Source organism: Malania oleifera, chromosome 3 (genome assembly GCF_029873635.1).
Source record: "Malania oleifera isolate guangnan ecotype guangnan chromosome 3, ASM2987363v1, whole genome shotgun sequence".
Taxonomy (NCBI): Eukaryota; Viridiplantae; Streptophyta; class Magnoliopsida; order Santalales; family Ximeniaceae; genus Malania; species Malania oleifera.
The window spans coordinates 98,552,530-98,574,793 of NC_080419.1; the positions used below are offsets into that span (position 1 = coordinate 98,552,530).

General features: G+C 38.6%; 1 protein-coding gene across 15 annotated transcripts in view; it reads left to right on the forward strand.

Annotated features, from left to right (window-relative positions):
• Positions 1 to 21,803, forward strand: part of LOC131150781 (transcriptional corepressor LEUNIG) — a 74,780-nt gene extending 52,977 nt beyond the window's left edge. For all 15 annotated transcript variants that reach the window (XM_058101730.1, XM_058101727.1, XM_058101725.1 and 12 more), the window contains 2 exons: positions 19,674 to 19,880; positions 21,362 to 21,803. In XM_058101730.1, coding sequence (XP_057957713.1) covers positions 19,674 to 19,880; positions 21,362 to 21,505 — 351 coding nt within the window. In that variant the 3' untranslated portion in view covers positions 21,506 to 21,803. The remainder of the gene's footprint in view (positions 1 to 19,673; positions 19,881 to 21,361) is intronic.
• Positions 21,804 to 22,264: the final 461 nt, after the last annotated feature.

The following is a 22,264-nucleotide window of genomic DNA, read 5'->3' on the forward strand; positions in this document are numbered from 1 at the left end:
TTGCTAAGCATATCAGGAGAACTGGTCATGTGATTGGATGCGGCGGAATCTACAAACCAAGATTGAGAGGGTATAATACCCTTACCTTGCAGCGCTAAAGCGGAAAATGCCTATACAATTATTTTCTACACCATTTATGGTGTAAAGGCAGGTGTAGCAGCAGTGGAAGGTGACACTGGAGTGAGATTTTGAGTGTTGGTTACCCCATCTGAAGTGTGGCCAGTAGCAGTAGCATGATAAGCATTCACAGGTCGGTTTTGAGGACGTGTTGGGCATTCTTTGATTATGTGCCCCTTCTGTTTTTTCTGATTATGGGCAGCAATATGCCCATAATCTTTGCAACTGTAGCACTGAACCGTATGCATGTCTCGACCCATCCCCTTGACTTCAGCAGCGTATGCGACAACATTCTCTTGCGGAAGTGAAGATTGAGTAAGAAGACGTTGTTCCTCTCGAAGAAGTGCTCCAAAACACACCTCAAGAGATGGTGAAGGATCCCTGTGCATCGGGTTGGAGCGAATATACCCGAATTCTGTCCTTAGTTTCATTAAAAATTGGTCTCTTTTGCTACCTTCATGGACTGCTTGAACAGTAGAGAGAGACTCGGCCGACACGTTGGCATACACAATGTCGGAAAACTCAGCCCAAAGATTCTGAAAACCACAGAAATATTCCTGAACAGAGAGTGTACCTTGGGAATAGGCAGCAAGTTCAGTTTCCAACTGAAATCGCCGGGCGGAATGATCTTGATGATAGACCTTTTTCAAGTACCCCCACATCAATTTAGTCGTCTTGTAATGCCTTAAATTGAGTATGAGCAGTGGATCAACTGACCGAAGAATCCAAGTCCTCACACGAGCATCTTTAACTTTTGATTGAACCAACTTCGTAGGATCGGTAGGTGCTGGATCACTCCCATCAACATGACCCCACAAGTCCTTTCCCGTGACAAAAAGTTGAAACTGAAACTTCCAGGCAGCTTAATTCTTCCCTGTTAACTGAGTTTGAAAGACTTCTTAGTTGGAGTTGTTAGCCATAACTAGAATCTCTCGAAATTCACCAAAAAACTGCAAACTAGAACCCACACCCAAGAAACCAGAAAACCAGAGCCTAGAACCACGAAAATTGGACCAAAGACAAGGTTGATTCAGAGAGTGGCTCTGGTACCATGACAGATTCGCTCGATGACCCTCAATCAAGTGGTCCTTTTCTTATATAGAAGTCATTTTCCCTAATTACAATATATTCCTTAATTACAATATCTCCTAATTACAGCTCCTCCTAACATTAAGCATCCTAATTACAGCATCTCCTAACATTAAGCTTTGACCCCTAATTTAGGGAAGATATTTACAGATCTGTTTCCTCAATAACTATACAACAATTTATGGTAGGTTGGACATATTTGTTTCCTAAATAAATGTAGAACAATTTATGGTAAGTTTGTTGTCTATCCTACTAACAATCAACAGTGAGTGCACTTGCAAGGAGGGCCTCTGCCTCGTTCTCCCGCCTCAAGAACTTTTTTGCGATTGTTTGGTTGAAAACTAAAATTACCCTGTGTGGCAATGGTAATCCTCTTATTATCTAAAAAATTGATGGTAATCCTCGTAAGAACCAGGGGTTGAAACACTAGATGCAAGGGCTAGGGAATGTGTGTTGGAGGAAGCATGAAGTACACGAGAATAAACATTGGCAATGGATGGAATCTTTGCATTACCAATAATTTGGGACTGAACTTCTTAAAACTCGGGTTCCAACCCGCTAGAACCTAAAGACTGTCATTTGCTCCTGCTTTTGCATCTCGTGAACATGAGCAATTGTGGGTTACATGATGTTAAGCTCCTCATGTATACACTTTATCTCTACAAAGTACTCTACGACACCCCTATCTCGTTGTTGTATTTGAAAGTATTCCAGGGATAGATTGTACATACCTGTAATATAGGGTCTTGCATAATCCCAAATCCCCTTGCATACATCCAGATGCATGCACATTCATGGAATTTGGGGTTTCTTCGACTTCTATAAGAGGGAAACGGTAAGTGCGTCATCCTAAATCCACGTGTTAGAAGAAATAGGCTATTTTATTAATTATATGGTATAAGTAGGGGTTTTTAGTCTTTCAAGATTTTATTATTATTATTATTATTATTATTATTATTATTATTATTATATAAAGGGCAGAGCTGAAGCTGAATGTAACTCCAGGAAACTGCCGACTCCTTTCTCCTTCTTTCTTCGTCTTCTCTTTTTTCCCCCTCTTCTTTTCTTTTGTTCTCACCTCCGTCTCCAGCTTTACAACATGGGATCAGAGCATTAGTCTTGTCAGACTGATTTTTCTGAGTTTTCCCCTTGATACTCTGTTTTTCATTTTCTTTCTTATCTTCCCCTAATCAGCTCTCAAATATGGTTTCTGGTTGGTTTGGTGTTGTTTGAGGTCACTTTTTATCTTGGTTTTGCTGTGCAGCACCCCTGGCAGGATGCTGTGTGTGTTCATGGTGATTTGCTGATGTGAAGTTATGCTTGTTTCTGCTATCTTCCGTTGCTGTGCTGGTGTTTTGCTGGTTGGTTGTAGCATGGTTATGCTGTCTATTCGTGATTGATTGCTGCAATCTTGTATCAGTTTCTGATGTTTTTTATTGGTGTTCAAAGATTTAATTTCTTGCTCTTGCTGGAACCCAGTTCTAGTTGCTGCCAGCCATCATGCTGTGCTGCCAGTTTGTTTATCAATTGCCTGCACGGTGCTTGTTCTGGCTGCCCACTTCCACATGGTCAAGTAATTTCTCGCAGGATGTTGTAACTTATGTTCTGTAGTTAAAGCAGCCGATTGAAGTTCTGCTCTGTGCTTGTGTCTGCTGCCTCATTTTGCATTGTTGCTGTGTTGTTCATTCCAGCACAGGTGTGCACTTATTGTAGCATATTGGGGTTGATTTTGATGGCCTCTACAAAGAGAGCTTCATCTTATACTGTTAACATACAGATCACACCCATCAAATTGGTTGGATCCTCCAACTACCTGCTATGGTCTCCAGCAGTACACGTGTATATTAAAAGTGAAAGAAAAGTCTAAATATTTGTTGCATTTTCCTTTGTCTCTAGACTCCAAGGATTATGAAGATTGGATGAAAGAGAATGAGATATTGCTTGTGTGGGCTGTGGGCTGTGGACTAGCATGGAGCCACATTGCTGTGAACGTGATGTTTCATAAAACAGCGAAGGCCGTATGGGAAGATCTCTTTGAAAGCTTCTCACAAGATAAAAATCCAACTCATGTTTTTGACCTATATGAGAAGTTTTCAAAATATGACCAAGAAGGTAAACCTATTAGTGAGTATTATAGAACTCTAAAAGGTATATAGGAGGAACTCAACATTTGTCAACCAATTAGTTCTGACACTAAGATGATTAAGAGGCAATGGGCAGAGTTCTTGGCTGCTAAGTTTTTAGTTGGATTAACTCCAAGCTTCAACACATCCATGATCATATTCTTGCCGATGAATCCATTCCATCTATGAATGAAGCATATGCTAGAATCCAAAGGATTACCGAAGATGGCTTTCGGTCTTCTTCTCAGGCTTCTTCACATGATAATTTAGCCATGGTTAGTAGTACTTTTAATCATGGTTGGGGAAGTGTTAAAGGATGAGATAAGGTTTGGTTGGCAGTCGTGGAAAAAATGGCGAATCACGACAAGGAGTTCGTCGTGGCAATTCAAGCATTTGCACATATTGCGGCAAGGGCAATCATATTATTGACTGATGTTGTGATCTCCATGGGAAACCAACTTGGGCCAATAAATCTCTTACCAAAGGTGATTCTACGATTGACACTTCTAGTGGACTTAACCATTCCACTAGGTAGTTAAATGCATCATCTATCGTGTCTCTAGAGGAGTATAGCAATTTACTCCACATGATTCAACTTCAAACCCAATCTTCTACATCTAGTGCTACCGTGGCCCATTCAAGTACAATCGGGCTTCTTGCCTCTTCATCCTCCTCACCATGGGCTACTGACTCTAGTGCCTCCTTTTATATGACAGGTAGTCCTAATTTATTTCAATGCATAAGACCTACTACTTTATACTCGAAGGTTACTCTTGCCGATGTGTCACGGGCTAAGCTTGTTCAGGGCATTATGCTTGCCTATGACCGCTTATCTCGTGTGTTTGGGATGGGTTTCCATCATGTAAATACTAGTGTAGGGTTATTTTCTAGTATTTCTTTCATTGTAAGCCAAATAAGGCAGTATGACTCCTCGGTCACTTTGATGTTTCCTAGTGCTAGAGTGAGAATGGCCTAGAAAGCTCTTTAGGGGAGGGTGAGTGTTCATCAATCATTGTAAAACTCACTAGCAATTGTCAACGTGCTTAGCCTACTTGCCTCCCTCGCTAAGTACAACATGTCAACGGAGGATTTATTAATGAATTACGTTTGCTTCAATATTTACTGCTTGGTTGCCACGGCTTTCATGAATTGATTATTATTTCCGCTGCTATCTGATTGAATGTTAATGAAAGTGTTCCATGGATGAATGTTGGTAAACAAAAGGCTGGCTAGTTAAGCAAGAGTGCTTTAGCTAGCGCCGCACGGCCCTTCACAACGGTGTGAAAAAGGCGGACCGTGACATTTGGTATCAGAGCCCAAGTCGGTGACACTTGGTGAGAGCCCAAGGTTGAGTTGCTACGTGAATTCGTTTGCCTTCGTTGTTGGGTTTGGAAAGCTTTGGTAAGTGACCATGGCACCAAACAATGCTGAGAGGATCAGCGTGCTGGAAGCACAGGTTGAAGAGTCAACCAACACTATGGCCGCGGAGGTGGCCCAGATGAGAGAACTTGTTGATGAAGTGAGGGGATCACAAAAACATCAAGCAGGTTTGATAGGCGACATGTCAGAGGACTTTCGCCACACGGTGGAAACTTTGCAAGCCCGGATGGCAGATCTGGATGCAAAGGTAAATGTGATGGTTCTTGCTATGGGGAACTCCAACACTCCGGGAGTTAGCAAAACCAAGGTGCCAGAACCCAGGACGTATGGGGGTGCCCGAGATGCCAAGGAGTTAGAGAACTTCTTGTTTGATGTGGAGCAGTACTTTCGCGTCGTGAGGATGGCCTCAGAACAGGCAAAGGTGGATACTGCAACCATGTACTTGGTTGGTGATGCCAAACTGTGGTGGCGTACCAAGTACAGAGAAATTGAAAATGGAAGCTGTGTGATTGATAGTTGGGCAGACTTGAGGAGAGAGCTCAAGGCCCAATTTTTTCCTGAAAATGTTGAGTATAATGCAAGGAGAAAACTGAGAGATCTCAAGCATACGGGTTCAATCAGTGACTATGTGAAACAATTTTCTGCTTTAATGTTGGATATTCGGGATATGTCGGAGAAGGACAAGTTGTTCTATTTTCTAGAGGGGATGAAACCGTGGGCAAGAACTGAACTTCATAGACAAAGGGTTCAAGACTTGTCAACTGCACAAGCGGCTGCAGAACGCTTGACAGACTACGCTGGTGATGAGACCACTTCGTCCAAACGGTTTGGCGGAGAGGGAAACGGTGGAAAGTCTTTCAAGAATGGCAAACCCAAGAGTGGGGGAGCCGACCCTAATTCATCAACCTCACAAGAAGCTTCGTCGTCTCGAGGGTTCAACACACCCAATGGAAAGGGGAAGAGTAAAATTGAGTGTTTCTTGTGTCGAGGTCCTCATAGAGTTTTTGAGTGCCCTCACAAAGCATCACTTAATGCCTTACAGGCTTCTATTGCAGAACAGGCAGTGGAAGACGATGGGGAAGAGGATGACGCCCCGAGGGTGGGTTCAGTGCGGTTAGTGAACGCATTGGAAAAGCAGGCCAAAATACCGAAAGTTACACGAGCAAAAGGGTTAATGTTTGTGGACTTGAGGATAAATGGGAAGAGTACTCGCGCTATGGTGGATACGGGGGCTACTCATAATTTTGTTTCGCAGTTGGAAGCAGGAAGACTCAACTTATCCTTAGAGAAGGATACAGGACGCGTGAAAGCAGTTAACTCTGTAGCCCAGCCTACTCTGGGAGTAGCCAAGCAAGTGGCTATAAAGCTTGGACAGTGGGAAGGTCATGCGAATTTCACAGCAGTTCCATTGGATGACTATCCAGTCATTCTAGGAACAGAGTTCCTAATGGGGACGAGGGCAGTGCTGATGCCTTCGGCTGGTTCCCTGTGTCTGATGGGAGATCACTCGTGCATGGTGCAAGTCGTTGCAACGAAAGGAGACGAAGGGAAGTCCCTTTCAGCCATACAACTCAATGAAGGATTGGGTCAGGGTGAGCAGACACGTCTAGCCACGGTGGTGGTAGACAAAGAAGTAGGCCAAGAGCTGGAGCCTACGACCATCCAAGCGGTATTGGATGAGGATAAGGAGGTGTTGCCGGATAAGCTGCCTCAAAATTTGCCTTCACGACGGACTGTGGAGCAAGAGATCGAGTTGTTATCAGGAGTGAAACCACCTGCTAAAAGGCCATGTTGGATTGCGCCTAGAGAGATAGTAGAGTTGGGGAAGCAACTTGATGAAGTGGAAGCGGGATGTATTCGCCCTTCCAAAACACCGTTGGGAGTATCGGTGTTGTTTCAGAGGAAACATGAAGAGCATCTACGGAAGGTGTTCGACAGGCTGAAGGGAAACAGTCTGAATTTGAAGAAGGAGAATTTCTCTTTCGCTCGGTGGAGCAACAAATTCCTTGGTCAAGTCGTTGAACAAGGTCGTATCCGGAGGGGTATGGAGAAGGTAAGGATGATTCAAGAACGGAAGATCCCCACAACAGTGAAGGAGTTGCGTTCCTTTCTTGGCCTTACTAGTTACTGCAGGAAGTTCGTTAAGGGGTATTCGCGGAGAATGACTCCAATGACAGGACTACTGGGAAGGTATTATTGGCCGCACACGCGGGATGATGTGGTTGATTATACCAAAACTTGTCTCATTTGCCAACAAGACAAGGGGGAGCGGAAGAAGTATGGTACTTTCATGGCCGCACCAAAGTACTGTTCGGCAGAGGGGACGACACAATTGTTCCTTGTGACTATTGTGAAACTTTGGGGTTTTCCCCAAGTTATTATTTGTGATCAAGATTTAATGTTCACTGACAACTTCTTAACAGAGTTTTTCAGGATATTCAGGTCACATCTTGACATCTCTTCGAGTTATCATCCACAGACAGACGGACAGATGAAGAGATTCAGAGAGCTGCTAGATGAGTACTTGTGCCATTTTGTCAACGACAACCAGAAGAATGGCGTGCAACTACTTGATGTGGCTCCATTCTGTGACAACGCCCAAAGGCGCTCAACAACCAACAAGAGCCCTTTTGTGCTTGTTATAGACCAGCTGCCGCTGTTACCTCACACAGTGGGCGAGCCGTACAGACGAAAGAGTCCTAAGGCGTACATCTTCACCAGTGAAGGGAGACAGAATGCAAACTTTGCCCAAGCCTATCTGGAGAAAGCTTCTAAGCAGATGAAGAAATGGGCAGAACAGGAGAGAAGACCGCAATTTCATGCCGATTGCCTCAAGCCATTCAACGCCAACACCAACAACCTGAGCAGGAGTCAGTCAAACAGCGTAGAGTTGAAGACAGTGCCACCTGACAGACATGATGTTGAAGAGATCCTTGCAAACAGAATGTTCATATCCTCAAGGAAGAAGCGGCAGAAGTTCCTAGTGGAGTGGAAATGCCTTAATGACAAAGAAATCAGCTGGATTTCTGCGGAAGATATTCAACTGTTCGTGGACAAATTTGAAGTGTACTTACCGCCAAAAGTCTACGAGGACGTCGACCGCATAAGTGGGGGAGAATGTCACGGGCTAAGCTTGTTCAGGGCATTATGCTTGCCTATGACCGCTTATCTCGTGTGTTTGGGATGGGTTTCCATCATGTAAATACTAGTGTAGGGTTATTTTCTAGTATTTCTTTCATTGTAAGCCAAATAAGGCAGTATGACTCCTCGGTCACTTTGATGTTTCCTAGTGCTAGAGTGAGAATGGCCTAGAAAGCTCTTTAGGGGAGGGTGAGTGTTCATCAATCATTGTAAAACTCACTAGCAATTGTCAACGTGCTTAGCCTACTTGCCTCCCTCGCTAAGTACAACATGTCAACGGAGGATTTATTAATGAATTACGTTTGCTTCAATATTTACTGCTTGGTTGCCACGGCTTTCATGAATTGATTATTATTTCCGCTGCTATCTGATTGAATGTTAATGAAAGTGTTCCGTGGATGAATGTTGGTAAACAAAAGGCTGGCTAGTTAAGCAAGAGTGCTTTAGCTAGCGCCGCACGGCCCTTCACAACGGTGTGAAAAAGGCGGACCGTGACACGATGGTTCGATTACGCTAGTGTCTGGTTGTGGCAATATTCTTTCATTTCCTTCTATTCCTCTACCTTTTGTGTTATATGTACCTATTCCCTTGAACCCGTTTTCAATTAGTCAATTAACTAAATCACGTAATTGTTTTGTGACCTTCTTTCCTTCTCATTGTGTTATTCAGGATCTCTAGAAAAAGAGGAGGATTGGTGGAGGGGTGGTGGAGGATGGTCTACACTGTTTCGATGGTGGTGGTGGTAGATCCGGTTCTTGTCATATTGCTTCAATTTCTACCTGTGGCGTTTCTTTAGATCAATGGCCTGCTTGTTTGGGTCATCCATCCCTTCAAAAATTGTATCAAAATTTTCCTACGCTCAAGTCTATTTCCCATTTTGAGTGTTCTGCATATCAATTAGGAAAACATACTAGGACATCCTTTCCATCGAGAGTTGAGTCTCGTTGTAAATCATTGTTTTTACTTATTGATTCAAATATTTGGGGTCCATTTATAGTCAAGAATTTGATGAGTCATCAATATTTTCGTCTTTTGTGGATGCTTTTTCACGTATGACAGATCTATCTGTTAAAAGACAGGTATGAATTTCTTAATGTATTTAATCGGTTCTATGAGGATAGAAATTGACATTAGTATTCAAATTTTTTGGTTTGATAATGCTCTTGAATTTGTTCAACATGAGCTTTAGGCTTTTTCCTTGGCCAAAGGAAGTATTCATCAAACATCATATGTACATACCCCTTAGCAAAATGGAGTAGCTAAATGAAGAAATAGACATTTACTTGACATAGTACGACCTCTACTCTTCCATATAAATGTTCCTAAATTCATTTGGTTCGATTCTCCTCTCACAACTTGTTTTTTGCTTAATAGGATGCATTCCAGTGTTCTATAGGGACAAATTCCCTTCTCTATCGTGTATAAAAAAAAATCCATGTTCTTTATTATGCCTTGCGTCTTTGGGTGCATGTGTTTTTCATGTTCCATGTACAGATTAGGAAAAATTCTCTCCTCGTGCTATTAAATATGTTTTTGTTGGCTACTTGAGAACACATAAAGGATATAGATATAGATGTTATGATCCCTACACTTGGAAGAAATATGTTACTGTAGATGTTACCTTTTTTGAGTGGACACCTTATTTATCTAGTGCTAGGTCCTCATTGGAAGAATACATTTTGAGTCCATCAATGATTTCTAGCTTCCCCTCGTGCATTGATCCTCCAATCCCAACCCTTGCCCCTCTAGAAAAAATCTTGATTCTCCTCCAAATCCATTAGTTATTGATCCAAAGAAACAATTAATGGTCTATGAATGACGGAAAACAAGCAAAGACGTTGCTACCACCATGTTGTTGCCTCTTTTTCCCTCCATTGTTTCGACTTCAAGTTTTGGAGATCTCTCCCAGTTTGATTTGGCGATTGCACAATGGATAGGTGCTCAAACATGTACGAAATAGTCGTCATTTGCTTCATTTTGTTTTTGTTCAACACCTGCCTAGTCATATGCATTATTTTGCCTTGTCAATGACCTTTGTCTCTATCCCTTCTTAATATATTGAAGCGCTTGCTAACTATGGTTGGAGGCATGCAATGGATGTAGAAATGGATACCTTGGCCACTCGGGAGACATGGGATTGGTTAGGTGTCATTGGATCTACTTCGTCTAATATCTTTGTGATGGCTTTATTGAATGGCTTAAGGCTTGATTGGTTGCCAAGGGGTATGCTTAAACATATTGTATTGATTATTTTGAGATCTTCTCTCTAGTTGCTAGACTCAATTCTGTTCGTGTATTGATCTTGTTGGTAGCTAATTTTGAATGGGCCTAATACCAATTGGATGTGAAGAATTTCTTCTTGTATGAAGGTCTGTAGAAAGATGTATACATGGAGGAATCTTCTAGATATGTTGCTCATGGGGAGGATGGTAAGGTATGTAGGTTGTGTAAGGCCATTTATGGTCTTAAGTAATCTCCTTGAGCTTGGTTTGACAAGTTTAGTGAGGCTGTCTTTGCATTTGGTTTCATTTAGTGCTACTCAAATCATTCGACCTTTTTTGACGAAAAGAGATAGGTGTGGTGCTTCTAGAGGTTTATGTACATGATATCAACATTATCACTAGCAGTGACCAAAGTGGGATTGTAGATGTCAAGTAGTGGCTTCAAGACAAATTTCAAATCAAGGACTTGGGTACTCTACGCTACTTTCTTGGTATTGAGATTGTATGGTGTTACAAAGGGTTGGATTTATCTCAACGAATATACACCTTGGACTTACTAAGTGAGATTGGTATGCTGGGTGCTAAATCGGTTGATACTCGTGTGGATCCCAATGTGAAGCTGCATAGGGATGTTGGACCAAAATTTGAAGATAAACATCGATATAGGCAATTGGTTGGTAAGTTGATCTACTTGATTGTCACTAAACCTGACATATTCCTAACAACCACACTAGGATGCTGTTTGTAGGATTCCAACGTATCTCAAAGGCTCTCTTGGTAGAGGTTTGATGTACAAGTGTCAAAGAAATTGTTAGATCATGGGATACTCTGATGCAGATTGGGTTGGCTCAATTGATGATCGAAGGTCCGCTATTAGATACTATACATTTGTGGGAGGTAATCTTGTTACTTAGCGTAGTAGGAAACAAACTACTATAACTAGATTAGTGCTGAAGCAGAATATCGAGCTATGATTCATATTGTGAGTGAGCTTATGTGGTTGAAGTTCTTATGTCAAAGATGAGATTCTTGGTCAAGAAGCCCATTGATATGTTTATGATAATCAATATGTCATTTATATTGCTAGAAGTTCAGTGTCTTATGAGAGGACAAAACACTTTGAAGTTGTCTATCATTTTGTGAGGCATGCTATGTTGAAGGAGGTTGTAAGGACTCCACTTGTGAAATCTAATAATCTATGAATTAGTTAGGTGATGTTTCCACGAAGGCTTTATTTAAGCCTACCTTGTGTAATGGTTGTAACAATTTGGGGTTAGTTGATATTTATACACCTCCAGCTTGAGGGTGAGTGTTAGAAGAAATAGGCTATTTTAATAATTATGTTGTGTAAGTAGGGTTATTTTTGTCTTTCAAGCTTTTTTATTATTAATGTTTAAGAGGGCAGACTTGGAGCTGTACGTAACTCCAGGAAATTGCCACCGCCTCCTTTCTCTTTCTTATTTTCTTTTTGTTTCTTTTTCTTCCCCTGTTCTCTTCTTTTCCACTTCTCACTTCCGTCTCTAACTTTGCAACACCAGCTTCTTTCCTTTTATCATTGGAGAGCTCAGATTGGAACAAGTGTTCAAAATTTCCGTAAGCCTGTCAAATAGATCTTAACAGCCTCAGACCACTGAACATAATTCTCTCCATCCAACTATTTGGTTGTTATCAGTAATAGTGATGAAGGGAACATACTTTTGGGATTCAACTTCATCCAAACACTCACAAACTAAACCAACGAGTCAACAACAAATAAGGTGAACTTCCTATACAGCAAAACGATCACAAATAAGGCTAATCATCAACTCAACCATGAACAAGTCACCAACAAATGGACATAGCTTTCCCATAGCCTGTAAAAATTAGCCTACATGCACTGCCACTGCCACTGCCACTGCCACAAGGGACCAACCAATCACCTTAATAGCTCCAAAGAACAACTAATGAATTAACACAAGTGAACAATACAAAAAGGTTGGATCTTTGACCAATATACATGACCAATGAGAACAACTTGATGTTATGGTCTATCAAAGGATTTAAAGCATTCAGGATGAAATTGAAAGAAACTTCTTGAAAAGTTTTGGAGATTGGCCGACATGTGGGGGCCTGTGGTTGGTCCTTTGGTGTTGAAATTTCACCTAGCCACATTTCAGGGGGTTTTCTGATTAGGTATGGTGTTGGTTTTGCAAAATATTGAAGGATTATTGATATTTTGAAGAATGCAGCGCTGTCTTGGAAGTTTCCTGCGACTTTTGTGTTTTTGGGTGACCTTTGAACTTGTTTTTAAGCTCTAAAGGTACGAGTGTGATGAGGATCTAAGCTCTATATTAGCATCCCAACCATTCATGCAAACCAAATTTACTTTAGTAACTTCGTGCCATAGGGTGTTTACCTCTAAGGGGATTTCATTCCTTGGAACGGGGTGCCTACTCCATGGGAATATTTTAGTTTGGCCAGGAATGTATACAAAATTCCCATGTCAATATTTGGTTGAACATGGGAATCCTAGCGGGCATTTCAAAAAGATGACCATTATACCCTTGACATGTGTTACCCAATATATGAAGAATAATTATACTTTTAACCCAAAAAAAATTACGAAGAATATGCACTTAACTAAATCCATGTCATAAAATTATAAACAATCATAATTATTATTATTATTTTTTATATAAAAAAGCTAACACTTAAAAAATCCAAATAGTGAAATAATAGAGGTAATATGGTGTCTAAATATTAATAATTAGATTACATTATCAGAATGCAATAATAATATTACTTTCATTTTATTAATGAGTTATTATTTTAAATACACTAATAGAGTGTAATAATACTAGATTATAGGGGCATTATTGTCCAACTCGCTAAAATAACAAGGGCAATTTGTTGATTCCTTGGGAATGAGATTGCAATGAAACACACCCATGGGATAGGATGAATGAGATGCCTATGTTTTGTTGGAATCTTTCATTCCTAGAAATGCTAAGATACCCGCAACATAGGATTCCCATGTCCAATCAAATGTGGAATGAGATGCCATGGGCATCATTCCTAGGAATGTCAAAAGATTCCGCAAACCTAATGTCCCCTAAGTGGAACCACCATAACCATTTGCCCAAAAGGTTCATGCTTTTAGAACATCAAATTACCAAATTTCAAACCACATTCCTCCTTATACCTACTCACAACCTCCCAACTAACCAAATGATCCCCCTGCTTTTTTGACCTTCTCTCCCACCCTTGACCAAAGTAAATTTATCATCACTTTCTAAACCTTCTTAGCTTACCCTAGGAATTCTATAATCTTAAAAATGACAAATAGTTACAAAGGGACAATAGAAAGATAAGATTGAATTAGAGCAATATGTTCAGCTAAATAGAAAAGGCCAATCTACCCATCTAAACAATTCGCCGTCTTTGCCACCACAAGGTCCCAAAAAGGTAAAAAAGATCAGTATTTCCTTCCCCGCCCAAAAGGAACCCCTTGGTAAACAAAAGGCCAATCTAAACACGGCAAGAAGCTACAAAAGAAATAAACTCTAGCACCCTATCCTGCCTATATTAATACCCTTGATTATGCTTTTCCCTAGATGTATTCTAAGAACTGAAATCCTCACAAAAGCTGCAAAATAGTATCCTAAGACACTACACCCCCGCATTGTAAATGATAGTGTCATCTCAAATACTATAAATAACTTGTTGAAGAATTGGATAACTTGGAAGGCCTAATAACAATAATAGGTCTCTCCTCATTTTATAATATATGCCAAATACATTACAATGACCATATTAAACTTACTAATGTACGAAGTCAGGCTTACTAACACAACAATACACACAACAATGATACTAAACAGCACACGCAACTAGTAACACTCCCCCTTAAGATGGAACATAGATATCAAATGCTCCTCTTGTTACTAGTGGATTTAAGTTTAGCACCTCCCAAGACTTCAATAAATAAATCAACAAGTTGGAATCCAGACTTCACTTTAGTTGTTGTAATATGATTTTGTGATATTCTCTCTTCACCAATCAACTTCAATGTTTTTGTATGCTCATGGGAAATTGGGTAGTTGGCAACATGAATGACTTCTTGATTATCTCACGTCAACTCCATAGATTGAGAATGTGGAAAACCAAGTTCTTTTACCATGTTCTTTAGCCAAATAAGCTCATATGTTGTGAGGACTATGACTCAAAACTTTTAACACAACACTCAATTGGGCCATCGCCATTTGTTTCTTCTCCAAAATTTAGGTTGCCAAATTACCACCAAGAAAAATACAATATTTGGTTGTGGATATTTTATTGGAAGGTGACCTAGCCCAAGCTGCATGTGCATATCCTTGAACTTGAGTGTGATCCTTATCCTGTTATAGGATATCTCTACCAGTCCCCTCCTTTAAAGTATTTAAAGATATAGATGATTGCTTCCCAAGGATTTGTTCTCTGAAAATTGAGAAACTATCCCACAATAGTTATGCACTAAAGATACATCTGGTCGAGTACTATAAGATGGTTCAACTTCCGAAAAAATCTCTGATATCTTGGTTGGTTATCTAACAAATCACCTGCTTTAGACACTAACTTGCAATTAGGATCCAATGCAGAACAAGTCTGGATCCAAATAGCCTCGTTTCAATTAAAAGCTTTAGAACATACTTTTTTTGTGGCAAGATGATCTCCATAGGAGATTGATATACTTCATTGCCCAAGATGTATTTAAATGGCCCTAAACCCTTGGTTTGTAATTTAGTTTGTAGAAAATGCATCAGGTGCTAGATTTTTTTATCATCATCACTAATATTCACAATATCATCCATATACACAATGAGTAGAATCCTACCAAAAGTAGTATGATGATAAAATAAAGAGTGGTCTATTGCGTACCCCTGAAGACCAAACTCAACTACTGCAACAGTGAATCAACCAAACAATGCTTTGAGAGATATCTTTTGACCCTACAACAATTTCTCGAGTTGGCATTCTAATAGTGATAGGCCTTCAAATGAGCATGCAACCATCTAGATTGACTCATGATATATACACTTGCAACAAAAACAAACAATAGACTTATTAGGCGGATGAGATAGTGATGTGTGCATCTCTTCAACATCGCTGTGAGGCTGTCCAACATTCATAATGGGATAGGGCTTCAGAAATATATTTTTGAAAAAGCAACACAAGAAAAAGTACTAACAAAATGGTATTATATAAGTGACCAAAATCATAGCAAACAAGATTTGAGATTGGGTGCTAGGTACAAGTGCATTTACCTATTAAAACCAGGTGAAGATGCATAAGAATTGGGTGGAGATAAATGCGTTAAGATCTAGAAGGTTAGGTAGAGAAGGGACTTATGGAGATGAGCAAGACGCAAGGAATCATAATAGTATTGTATAGACTCAAAGAAGTTGACCTCAGCACAAACAAAGAATTGATGTAAATTAGGGCTATAAGATGAATCATAGTAGTATGGTGTAGACTCAAAGAAGTTGACATCAGCACAAACAAAGAATTGATGTAAATTAGGCCTATAAGATTGATTTCCCGTTTGAGTACTATAGTAGCCCAGAGGAATACAGTTGATAGCACGAGGATCTAACTTAACTGATGGACAAAGGACATAGTGACGCACAACCAAGTATATAAGGAGGAAGTGAGAACAAAGGAGCCTTTGGGAAGATAGCTTAACATAAAATTTTACCACCAAGGATAAAGGATGACATTGTACTATGCAGAGAGCAAGTAGTGAGCACATCAGATTGAAAATTTTGGGGATATTCATTTGATACAATAGCGTATGTTAGGTGCTGAATACCTTGATGAAGATGAGCATGACACAAGGAATCATAATAGTATGGTGTAGACTCAAAGAAGTTGACATCAGCACAGACAAAGAATTGATGTAAAGTAGGGCTGTAACATTGATGTCCCTTTTGAGTACTTCAGTAGCCTAGAGAAATACACTTCATAGCATGAGGATCCAACTTAATTGATGGACAAAGGACATAGTGACGCACAACCAAGTATATGAGGAGGGAGTGAGAACAAAGGAGCTTTTGGGAAGATAACTTAATATAGGATTTTACCACCAAGGACAGAGGATGACATTTTACTATTTAGAGAGCAAGTAGTAAGCACACCACTCCAAAAATTTTGGGGATATTCATTTGATACAATAGCCTATGTCAGGTGCTAGATACCTTGGCATCACCCATATACACAATGAGTAGAATCCTATTAGAAGCATTATGACGATAAAATATAGAGTGATCTTCTACTCACAACTGAGGACCAAACTCAAGTATTATGGCACTTAATTGACTAGTCCATTTGGGAGATTGCTCGAGGCCGTACGAAGATTTTTTGAGGCAGTGCACTAATTGTGACTTCCTCAGCAACAAATCGAGGTGGTTGCTCCGCATATACCTCCTTGAAGATCACAATGTAGGAAGGCATTCTTCACATCTAATGGTGTCAATATTGTTGCAGTAAGAACATTCAATCAGAGAAAAATAGAACATAGAGCCACTTCCTTTTAACAACTTGCAAAGAAATGTTTTGTACCTTGAATAGCCATGCTATTCCTTTTTCTAGGGGAAGTTGTCATCACCTTCCTTCTCATTGTTTCCTTTGTCCATGAATGAAAGGATATCATTGAAAATATTGCATTCTTGAATGGTACCTAATTACCTCCCATTCACCCAACTTCCCATAGGATGCCTTATCCACCTCATTTTACATCTTTCTCTAATTTATAGCATTCTTCAATTATAAAAAAGAATTTGGATTATAATTTTTCCATTGAAAAATAAAAATAAAGGTTTGTGGGCATTAGATTCCAACTTTGGCTCTTGTAGCTCAGCAGCTTTGGCACTTCATGCTAGGAAAATATCATCTTTGGGGAAGGTTGAATCCAAATAAGTTGTAGTTAGGAGTGGGTGGGTGAGTGATGGGGATCAATGTGCACCTCGAGTATCTTTTGTGGATATTGTGACACGTGGACGACCACCCGAAGTCCACCATTGATGTGAACTTTATTTGCAGCAATTGAAGGTTCTCTTAGAAGCTAGCTTGGAAAGAGGATGATAGCTTGCAAGTCAAAGAGTCTTGGGTTTTCAAGAAGCATTTGTTTCATTTTAAGTTCCTAGACTTCACTATCATAATTATTCTAGTTCGTAAGCACTTATTTCCTATGACAAACTATTTCCTAGGAACCTCATTACCTATGTTTTAAATGTTTTATTTTACTTTTGTATTTTCTTTAATCTTTTAAGAAGCCATGTGCAAGTCATGTGCATGTAAGGCTATAAATATGCCATCACTTGTATTGTAAAAGGCATCTTGCATTATCAATTAAAAAAAAGAAGCTTTTTCTTGAACTTGTGAATCTTGTTCCTCTCCTTGTGAGTGAGTAGTGTGAAGCTACGTTCCATCTCCTTGCAGATTGGGTGGTGAGAGACCACAATAACATCAATGTCATCATCAACACTACACACCCACACCTCTTTCATAACTCACAGCCACAACCACCTCAAGATTCATTCTTGTCTCAAGATTCCTAAGGATCAACAAGCTTGTTCGTGGTGCGATCGAGTACTCGTGTGTCTTGTTGTTTGACATTACGAACCTTTTGGTAAGCTCGTTTCAATTCCTTGCTTGTGACCATCTAAAACAGCCCCTAAAAGTACCTTGTAAGCCTTGAAACTCTACCCGAAGCCTTGATTGAAAAACTTTGTTCATTCTCCTTGAATCTTCCTAGATTTTCAACATGAACATGCTTGCTAGTACCATGCTTAGGGATATTTGATTTGTACGTTAGGACTTGTGATCTAAGACTTCTAATATAACATCTTTTAAAGTGAACTTGATTACTTGAATGAAATGATCAACTAAGGGCTTTGAACCAAATCATATATGTTTTCAAAATCTCAATAACTTGTGATCATTAGAATATGTTTGTGATGTTCATGTTTTGTTAATTCAATTCTTCTCATAGATTGTGATATTGTGTGCGCGCTACAAAGAGGGTCAACCGTAGGACTAGGGCTACTTAGAACCATCCTACATCAGTGAAATGTTGGTCTCGGCTTTAGAAGCCCTTTAATTGTTGTTCTCTAGAAGCACATAACCGATGTTTGGAAAGACTTATTTTCAGATGTTAAAACTTTGATATAGATTGGTAGCACTATCTTCTTTTGGAAAGATGAGCAGGTCAATGATGTATATCTATTCAAACTAGGTACTCTAGTGTGGATTAGGAGCTAACAACAAACAAGAGGTGTTGGCTGTTGATTACTGATATCATTTACTTCGTTGTGGAGTCATCGTCTTGGAGGCCATTATTTATGACAATAGTTGTCAGAGCTGTTGGAGAATCTGGTGCCCTCTTTTCATGCCTTTAGGATGGAAAAATTAGAAGGGGGAAGGTTATAATGTATTGTGGAGGGGCATGCTAAGGCCTGTTGCTTAGGAGTTTCATCATGAAAATGGAGGGGTTCCTTACATGCTTTCAAATTTCAAGAAATTGAGAGGTTTAGGGCCCGTTTAGTAGTGGAAAACATTTTCCAATTTCCAATTTTTTGTTTTCCAAAGAATTATAAAAAATTTAGCTTATTTTTAAATTTTTCAAGATTTCTATTAAAAAGATAGAAAGTAAGAGTTTGTTTAAATTTGCAAAACAACTTTTAAATTTTTTTTAGATTTTAAAATAATCACAGAAAAAACAACTTGTTTTTCAAATTTTCAAATTTTATCAAGGTAATATTTGGAATCTTGGATTTTGGGGCTTGAATTTGGATTTGTGTGAATTTATAAGAAACCCAATACTTTGATCCACACAAATTAAAGTCCAAAATCCCCATTTGTAAAATTAGAGTTAGAAATCTAGAAAAATAATAATTTTTTTTTCCAACTTTTCTATATATATTTTAAAAATTGGAAAACAAGGTGCCTTTTTTGTAATTATTTGAAAAATTAGAAATATAAATTAAAACTATTTTCACTTGGAAATAGTGCCAAAATTGCTTGTTCACTTTTTGTAGTTTTTTTAGAAAATTATAATGGAAAATAAAAACTATTTTCCACAACTAAATGAGTCCTTAGTGTTTCCATTTTCCTTTAGGAGGGTTTACAGTCAACAAATTTTGACCATTGACAATTTAGAGATTTGAAAGTTTTTTCTTTTATGGGTCTTTTTTGTGTTTCTTTTTGCTTATTTTTTTATTTTTATTTTTTTTCAAGTGAAGATAAGAGGCGTGTTTAGTCTTGATTACCTCCTCTTGCGTTGCATCTTTGTTAGGTATCTTTGCATTTTTGTGAGCTGAACTTGTTTGGATCATGATGAATTGGATACTTGGGTTGAACTAATCAAGAGACAGGTGAAATTAAAAAAAAATAAAAGACCTCATGATCATAAGGGTGAAAGTGTCTACAAAATATTGTTTACAACAGGATGATCATGGAAATCATATTATGCTCGTAGTAGTAGAATTTGGGATTGTTTTGTAGTTGCAAAATGTTATTTTATTTTATTTTTCATTTTTTCTGTTCTTGTCAACTGGGAAGGACTGACCTCTTGTGCATTTTGTAGGGACATACAAAACCAGTCCATTCTGTGTGTTGGGCTCCGTCTGGTGAGTTTTTAGCATCTGTCAGTGAGGACTCTGTCAGAGTCTGGAAACTTGGACCAGGGGGTGAAGGAGAGTGCATTCACGATTTGAGCTGTAATGGAAACAAATTTCACTCATGTGTTTTCCATCCTACATATTCTTCATTGTTGGTCATTGGCTGTTATCAAGTAAGTCACAACTGCTTTATTATTTGTGCCTTCTGCATCTATTTATTTATTGTCAGCTACAATTCCTCTTAGAAATTGCCAACCAGAATGCTACTGATGCCATTTGGTGCTTGTTTATATTAGTAAAAATAGGAATAACACATTGTATTGAAGTTGAACACGGCCTCAGTGGTGCATGGGTTGCTGCATCCCTATGTTTAGAGGTTTTTATTTCCCATAAATGGAAATTTCTATGATTTGAGCATTTGGAGGCTGTTTTGGGGCATATGTTTCAGGCCTTGGATTTGAATTTGTGCGAATTTAGATGAATTTCAATACAATTTTATATTGTATTTTGATTAAAACACAAGTCCAAATCCAAGGTTCAAATCCCAAGTTCCCAAATATGGTTAAAAGAGTTTACGGTAAATAAATTGTTTGTATATATCAATTAATGGATCTAGAGTAAAATATTGGGATTTATAAGTTTTGAGTTTTGGTCCTATTGAGTTTTTCCTTGTACTTCAGATGATTGAAATTTTTCTTAAGAATCGACAGGATGTTTCTAGACATTTATTCTATTGTCTTTCACTGCTTATTACCTTTGCGTATTATTGTAATCTCTCTGGTCCTGCAAATGCAATGAGGTTGTATTATTTTGACAATTAGATGAGGATAGCTGGTGTGTTTCTTTTTCCCTTAGGATGTGTTTGGATAAAAAATTTTACTTGGGGTAAGGAAAGGACAAGGAGAAACTCATTTTCTATTATATTTTCCTTCTATATTAACAGTATTGAAAATGAAAATTTATTTTAATATGATTAAAAATATGAAAAAGTCAAATATTAATGATGTATAGAATCAAAATATTGTTTATATATTTGGTGTATTTTTTATTTTTTCTTTTCATTTTCCTTGCTAACGAAACATAAAAATGTGAATTTCTTGATATTTTCCTGAACTTTCCTATGTGTTTTTTGAGTCCCCAGTGGAGCCTTAGGGTTCGTTTGGATTAAGGATTTTGTTTGGGGAAAGAAAAGGAAAATAAGCTAATGAGAAAACTTATTTTTCCTTATATTTTCCTTATATGTAAAATATTATAAAAAATGAAAAGTTTGTTTTAGTATGACCAAAAATTAGGAAAAACTAAATATCAATGATGTGTGAAATTAATTTTTTGTTCATAGATTTTTTTATAATTTTTATTTTCTTACTCACTTTTCTTGATAATCAAACATGAAAATGTGGGTTTCTTGATATTTTCTTTTCCTTTCCCTAATATTTTTTAAGTTTCAAACGGGGTCTTAGGGAAAGAAGAAAGTGTTTTGGTGGTTTTGCTGGCATTGTCTTGTTTCTCTATTACCAGTTTGTTTAGTTGGCTCCTATATTTTCTGTTCTGTGGGCGTTAATTAAAGTAATTTATTGAGCAGAAAAAATACATTAGGATGTTCTAATCCATTACACCAGCTTGGTATTTGTCTGACACATTGGTTGTTTGTTAGTCTTTGGAGCTTTGGAACATGACCGAGAACAAGACGATGACACTTTCAGCGCATGAAGGATTGATCGCCGCCTTGGCTGTATCGACTGTGACAGGATTGGTTGCTTCCGCCAGTCATGATAAGATTGTTAAGCTCTGGAAGTAATTCTAGAATTTCATGCCCCCACAAAATGGCTGCTAAGGCTTTCTGAGGAATTGGCTTTTCACTCTCTATCAAGTGCTGCGTATTTTGGGTTTTCTGTTGGCCCCTTCTGTTTTAATTTTTGGATTCAAACTTCGGCTTATCTTCTTGTTACTACTGTTCTTGTCATCTGTTGCTGGTACTGCTTGCTTGCTTTGTATCCCATGTACTTCGAACTCCCAAGTTGCTGCTCACCTTCTGTTGACCTTTTGTAGTGCTGCAATGTTTTTATAAAATTATATGTTTCAGTTTTCTATTGGCATATATACCATCCATTGTCTTGTTCCTGGTATCCATCGTCTTTCTATGATTGGTGCTGCGGCTGCCTTGAACTGCATTGCCGGAATGGCAAAGGCACTAGAAACCTTAACTACAGAAATCTGCACTTCCTTCCTAGTTGTGGATTGTACTTCCCAACTGTTCCTGAATTTTTGTGGAGCACATCGACCATCAGGATGAATTACATTTTCCAGGAAATTCGATTCCATTCATTACGATCGTCTTTCATCCTTACATGCGAAATGTGCAAGTGTATAAATGGTCTTCTTATATTTTATGTATAAAAAGGAAACAGGATGGTTAAATGTTGGGGGCAGTTTGGCATCATCGTAAAAAATTAGATAAAAAAAAAAATAAAAAATCAGAAATGAAATAAAAAATTAGAAGTGGACAACTTATGTGGTTAATATTTATAAAACTAATACATATTAAAATAGTAAAATT